Source organism: Lolium perenne, chromosome 3 (assembly GCF_019359855.2).
Source record: "Lolium perenne isolate Kyuss_39 chromosome 3, Kyuss_2.0, whole genome shotgun sequence".
Lineage (NCBI taxonomy): Eukaryota > Viridiplantae > Streptophyta > Magnoliopsida > Poales > Poaceae > Lolium > Lolium perenne.
The window spans coordinates 105,040,094-105,046,997 of NC_067246.2; the positions used below are offsets into that span (position 1 = coordinate 105,040,094).

A 6,904-nucleotide genomic window follows, 5' to 3' on the forward strand; every position below is an offset into this window, starting at 1 on the left:
CTATAATTCATATGTATGCAAGTAAATTTCAAATTATAGTACCCCTTTTATAAATTTCAGAAAATATTACTTTAATCATAAGGGACGTGAATGGCACTTTGAAAAAAATGTGATTTCCAGCACTACAAAAGCTAAGTATCATAACATTAACATTGGTCACGTAATTATATTTCGTTCGAAGAAATAAAGCAAACCATAGACATAGCATGGAAATGAAATAATTACGTGATCTCGTGCACGAGTTATCTTGGTGCACTCCATGTATCCACACCGTGTAGGACTTATCATATATTCATATCCCAAGAACTTAAAATTTTCTTCCGTACATATTTATGTTTGGCTGGAAACATGTATGAAAATGGCATAAGTGAAGTCTAAATATGCATACAGATGGGAATATTTCCTAGATGAACATCTATAAATTTTTTTTTTGAAATGACATCTATAAATATATGGTATGCAGCGTAAATGTGTATATATGTTAGCATGATAACATACCTTTTTGTGAGTTTCTAAAGCAAAGTATTACATATAACATGGCATGCCGGAGTGGACCAAAATGCATTAAAACTTCTTTACTGTTACATACTCAAATGCAGTCACAAATAAATCTACTAATTTTGTGGAAATATCAGTGAAAATATACTAAGAATACTTTTTTCCCGAGGTTGATATACTTAGAATACTTATTCATATAAAATGTGAATCATGGACAAACATTAATCTTTGATAACTGAATGGCCAATTATATCTTCTAGGGCTACAGTTCTGAAATCTAACTATAGGACCTACTAAGAAAGCAACATGTAGGCTATTAGAAATGAACCTATGGCTTGCTTCTGCTTGTCAGTTACATTTACATCTGCGAAAATTTGATCTAGAGGTTTTGTCTGGTGACAATAAGCTCAATAATGGGAAACACATCAACGTGGAGCCTTTGGATCTTACAGCAGAGGCACATTGTAAGTGCCAAGATAATGATACTCTGGTAAGCATTCCTTTTCGCTAGACACCACATAAGGATGGAAGTACAAATGCATTTTACCCAGAATCAGTAGTACATTATTGATTTTAGATACAAACTGTACGTAAAACATTCAGAGGGTTTGCCTTACGCTTAACTGAAAAGGCTGAGATTACAGAATAGCCCATGTTAACTGAAACAGATGAGAATACATATATCTTCAATAATAATTGACTAAACATCAATGCAATATGTTAAATCGGAAACCATCAAATGTACCTAATGGAGGTCTCAGCTAACTGAATAGTATCTCCTCTTATACGGTGCTAATTTGAACAGAGCCTATATATAGTGGAACACATGCATTAGAAATTCAAGCCTGCTGCCAATGGACTGCCTTGCTCCATATTACTGGACATTAATACGTGCACCACGTTATTCCAACTCACAACACCCATGCAGAAAATGTGTGAAGAATCTGAAGGACATGGCCCGTCACTCATCTCTGATTCAGTCATTCTTAAACATGTGTTGGGTTTCCACCCCCATTCATATGCTAGAGTGCTAGACAACATGCACAGTATTCTGCATTTCTGCTACACTAGCCCAAAACAGAAGGGCTGGAGAGCTAATTACAGTCATCATCTGAGCCGTGTTAGGACTTCAAATTGTACATAGCAGGGCTAGTAGTATTAGCCAAGCAACACACTTGTTAAAACGATGAAGTACAGAGAGGCACGAGACTACCCAGTCAAATCTGCAACGGTCCGCTGAAATCGTAAAAAATCTTCATGCTTGGACGGCCACGGCCTCCTTGACGCCGCAGAGCTCCAGGACCTTTCCGAGCGGCACCCAAAGCATGGGCGCCGTGCTTAACGTAGGGAGATGCTCCTCTTGCTGGAAAGCAGTCAAACTGTGGGGGACATGCTCGACGTAGAGCTGCTACTCACGCCGCTCGCGTTGCTGGCTAGCTACTCACGCGCCTGTTGCCCGTTTGTGTTGCTGGCTCGGGCAGCTCTGCTATAAAATGAGCTTAGCCGCCTGCGTTGCCCATTCATAGTTCTCTGCTCTTCAGTTCTTCCTCCAAACAAACTTCGAGTAGAGATGTCGTCGCTTCCTGAACTCGAGCTCAGCCAGCTCCCGGGCTCGTCCGTTGGCGAGGGCGTTGAACGGCGGCATCAGGAGGAGGAGGACTTGGGCTCACCTGCAGCCGCGGCTGCAGCTCCTCTGGTTCCAGCACCAGACACCGCTGACATGAGCGCGCCCGAGCTCAGCCAGCTCGCGGGCTCATCCTCTGGCGAGGGCGTCGAGCGCCAGGAGGACTCTGCTGCTGCTGCTGGTGGTGATGCAGTTCCTCTGGCTTCTGCATCCGACACCGCCGACATGAGCGCGCCCGAGCTCAGCCAGCTCGCGGGCTCATCCTCTGGCGCGGGCGTCGAGCGTCAGGAGGACTCGCCTGCAGCAGCTGCAGTTCCTGCGGCTCCAGCACCCGACACCGCCGACACTGGCGAGATCGAGCTGCAGGAGGTGGAAAGGGAGATGTTGGAGGCGGACTTGATCTTCGTGCCCGTGTTGAACAACTTGTTCACGCGCGCGCTTATCGTCCCCAACCCCATGGCCGTGAGGTACGTATACGGCGCCCTCTTCGGCCTGATGACCATTGTAGCCTGGACTGTGCGGGACATCGAACTACCAGGGTTCGACGACCACTACGTCTGCGATGGATCCCACGACTGCATCGCCGCTAACGGTGTACTTAGAGTTAGCATGGGCGTTGCTGTATCCTTTTTCATGCTAATACTACTTGGTTTCTCTTTTAAATGCGTTGTTGTTTCTAGTGTTCTCTGTTCTGTTGTTTCGAATTCTGGTTCCTTGTTATCTTTTCCTAACAACTACTCTCTCAATTAGTACAACAGAGTAAAATGCAATGCAGTTCCCTAAAGTATGATTGTGGTACAGTAGTTCTAATTATTTAAAGTGCATGTTTAGCTCCTAGAAGTATGATATTACATAAGTCATTACGCTATGTTAAGCCCCTACCAGAGTCAGGATAAAAATAAAAATGAAAAAAGGACCTTTTCCCTTGTTTACATAGCCGATAGTGCCATGCAAACTTGCCACTTGAGCTAGCACCTAGCAGTGCGCCATCTCGTTAATCCGGACCTGTAGTGACTAGGTCGCAAGTCGCAACTTGTAAGTTGTAGCTGCAGTTTCAATCAATTGTTGGACTGCATCTTCCTGTATTGATTTTGGCTCCGGCCGCTTTGCTGTTTGTTTTGCATGAATATAGAAATTAACAACATTACATACTAGTATTCGGTAATTGGAAATTATGAACTAACAGCACAGCTCAATTCAGTGGTTGCCCTTGACAAGAGTCAATAAGATCTTCTTCTTAATCATGTTTGCGTCGACTGTGAACACAAGGAAGCTGTACGAATTCCGCAACTTCTGGCACTCCCAGTGGTGGATTCTCAAGGCCACTATCTTCTTAATAGGCTATGGATTCGCCACTTATGCACCGTCATCCTTGCTACAGTTTTATGGTCAGTCCCTCCTTCATTATAGCTTGCAATGGAATTTGTTACAACTGCCGAATGCTGTTGCTGATTTTTATCTGTTCTTCTGGATTTCACCAGGGACGATCGCACATGTTGGAGCATGGTAGCCCACTAGCTCACACAGCACACATCTATTCTTTTCGACAGCAGCCATACAGTTCTTGTTGTACTTTGCTTGCATTTTGTAACACGTCGTTAACGTGTTTGTGAATGTAACAGGTTATTTCTTGTCATTCAATTCTTAAGTATGACCAGCCTTATCATGTGGGTGAATAGATGGTGCCGGGTAGAGTCCAACCGCCAAAGATGGTAGGTTTTCCGTTCCTGTTGTGTTAGCTCTTATTTTGTTGGAGTTTTTACCAACACTAAAATCTTCATGCAGGGCTGGGATGACTTACGGTCTCCTTCCGTTGCGTGCGGCTCCGGTTGTCTTGTACATTGGGTCTTTCCTGAGACTGGGTTTCATGTACTACTCCTACGCTCCATATTGCAAGCCCACCACAAGCATATACATCTCTGTCACGGCGTCGGTCGTCTGCCTCATGTTCATCATATCATGTGTGCGCAAGGTATATACACTCTTGGGTAAAATGCCATGATCTCATCAAGTTCTGTGTACCTGAAATACTAAAACATGCATTCCGAATTTGTCATCTTTCGCCAAAACTAGGTCTCGGGAGGCTACTTGGCACCAGGTATGATGATGGCGTATGTTGTCTTCATGTGCTGGACAACCATTAGAAGGTACTACCTCGTTCTCACAATATAGTACATCGCATGTTTGTCTTTAGGTTGATCTGTTGTATGTTTGACCAAGTGTGCAAGAAAAATATATCAATAATTAGGATACCAAATTAGATTCATATGAGATCCGCTTTCTTCATGCATTTAACATTTTAACTTGATGTTTTAGATGTTGATGTCTTATACCTATTTTGTCAAAACTTAAATGGTTACATTTTTGGATAAAACTACAATGCACTAAATTGTAGAGAAAAAGGAAGTAGATTCAAATCAGTTTTTGGTTGATGCAACTTGTTATAACATTGAGCTTATTTTATGACATAACTTTGTTATCTGTGTACCATGAAATTATGTCAAAAGTGAGCCCCACACAGAGACTTGTAACCAGAAAACAAAACCCACGACAGATTGGCAAAACATCCGGGTAAAATTATGCTCTCTTTAGTCAACCTTCCTATCTTTGGTGGTGTTTCAGTAGATATCTGAGTGTTACTTAAATACTTGCAGAGTTTTGTTATTGCGGCAGTCGTCATCATCACATCAACTTACACTGTAGGCAAAGACTACAAATGCATCCAGGTATGTTGCTCATCCGAACAGAACTGATTCATAGATGGATAAATACATGCTAGATGTGTTATACCACTGGAAATTGAAATATATCGAACACTTGCAGTTCAGCAACAGGATAATAATGTTAGAAGACGACGTCCCATATGGATATGGATTTTTCCATCTTGTCTTTGCATCTGGGGCAATGTATATTGGGATGCTATTTGTTGGATGGAATGCACATAGAACCATGGAGAAGTAAGTTCCCACAACAAATAAATACTCAACTAACTTCAGTTACCATAAACAATTTTGAGCCGACGTGTCTTATTTCAGATGGACTGTGGACGTAGGCTGGGCAAGTACGAGGGTGCGGGCTACTAGTGGATTGGTAGTAGCAATCTGCTACAGTAAGTGAACTACTCCCATATCACATTTTTTTAAAAACAAACTATACTATATGGATGGTGTTCACTGACGCATCAATGGTTGGATTTGCAGTTTTGATGCTGGTTTCTCAAGAGTTGTGGAATTTGATGCTTGCTGTGACATCAAATTCTTCGCAGGCGAGACCTGCTGGAGCCTCTATGGTGGCGCCAGCTGCATGATCCATTATTCAGCTCACCTCTAGATAAATATAATTCAATGTTGTGACATTCCTTTTCTTTAGCTTCCAGTTGGGTGTGATCTTTGTATGTTCCTACTTTGCTATTGATAATCTAGAGACTGTTGGATTCATCTATATGTGGTTATTGTACCCATGAACCCCCACCGAACAGGATGCTGCTTTCTCTTTTTTTCTTAGTTTAACCTTCAACAAAGTGCTGTTAGATGAAACAGGGCAAGCAGAGCAAGTCGCCTAGGTTCAGGCATGAATCGCCAGACCATTGACTGTATACTACCCTGGACTCTGTCTTAGATAAATCTACTAAAGTATACTTCAGAATTATACATTCCATAAATGCAAGTGCTAATGCAATTATGCATCTAACGATGCAGAGTCTGGGGCATAATCTCCATTTCGAAAAAGTGCTAATGCAATTTTAGTACTGCGTCATTCACACTGGCATAAATTCTGAAGTCTATCCTTTGGTACCATAAATTTCAAAGCTTCGGGTGTATGCCCACTAGGAGTTAAATTTTTTGAGAATTCGGCAGGTGAGCTGCTCGATATATTAATAGAAGAAGATTGATCCAGTTAATCAGGGAAATCGGGCCCAAAAACCGCACAAAGTGACCCAGTTTATGAGGGAAACCGAGTCGAAAATCCGAGAAGTGGAACAAGACTAACACACACCCTAAAACGCCACAAAGTTGAAGCCTCCATAGGCGGCGCCTTCAAGAAGGTAGCGGCATAGCTGACGCCGTCGCCCGCTCCGAAGGAGCTTAGGTTTTCACCCGGAGACCACACGACACACACAACGTTGAATAACATACATCATGAAATATACTGAGATAATCACATATATGCAAATGATAGTACGTTACAAATGTGGATAAAATAGGTACATGCAATTGAGAAAAATAAATGTTCAACAGTCTATTCTCTACATACCAAACATTCAAGATGGATCAATAATGCAAGATCAGTTAATTTAGAAGTTTGGCCATATGCATTATGTTAGATAAATCCCTAACCGAGTAATAGGCTTCAACGGACAAGCTTAAAGCTTGTGGGTGAAATACAAATACCAGTGTCACCCTTAATTTATTGTACTATTTTTGCAATTCCTTATCAAACACAGTAAACTCCAAAATCATAGATTCAATTCTTTATGTAATGAGTGAGAGGTTTAATAATAAAAAAGCAGGAGAGCTTTCTAATCATCTTCAAGATGCATAGAGGAGTTTTGTTTATCTTGTGTAGAAAAAATGGTTGATTTTTATCTTGACTTTATGTGATCCATAAATTTTTATATACTTGACTCTTTGCAATAAAATCAAAGCCGTGTGCATCACATTGATGCAGAAGCTGGGGCGAGTCTCTGATTTCAAAAAAAAAAAAGATCAATAAGAGTGCAGAAAGAGTTGCGCTGCATCAGGCTAAAAAGATTTACATTTTTCGATGGGAAGATGTATCTCT

At 41.7% G+C, this 6,904-nt stretch overlaps 1 protein-coding gene across 1 annotated transcript; it reads left to right on the plus strand.

Annotated features, from left to right (window-relative positions):
- The first annotated feature begins 1,956 nt into the window (after nucleotides 1–1,956).
- On the plus strand, nucleotides 1,957–5,625 carry LOC127342066 (uncharacterized). The gene is made up of 11 exons (XM_051368002.2): nucleotides 1,957–2,743; nucleotides 3,351–3,510; nucleotides 3,604–3,628; nucleotides 3,745–3,834; nucleotides 3,908–4,094; nucleotides 4,196–4,269; nucleotides 4,630–4,693; nucleotides 4,777–4,848; nucleotides 4,946–5,079; nucleotides 5,158–5,231; nucleotides 5,323–5,625. The coding sequence occupies exons 1-11, from the start codon at nucleotides 2,069–2,071 to the stop codon at nucleotides 5,427–5,429; spliced, it is 1,662 nt and encodes a 553-aa protein (XP_051223962.1). The 5' UTR covers nucleotides 1,957–2,068; the 3' UTR covers nucleotides 5,430–5,625.
- Nucleotides 5,626–6,904: the final 1,279 nt, after the last annotated feature.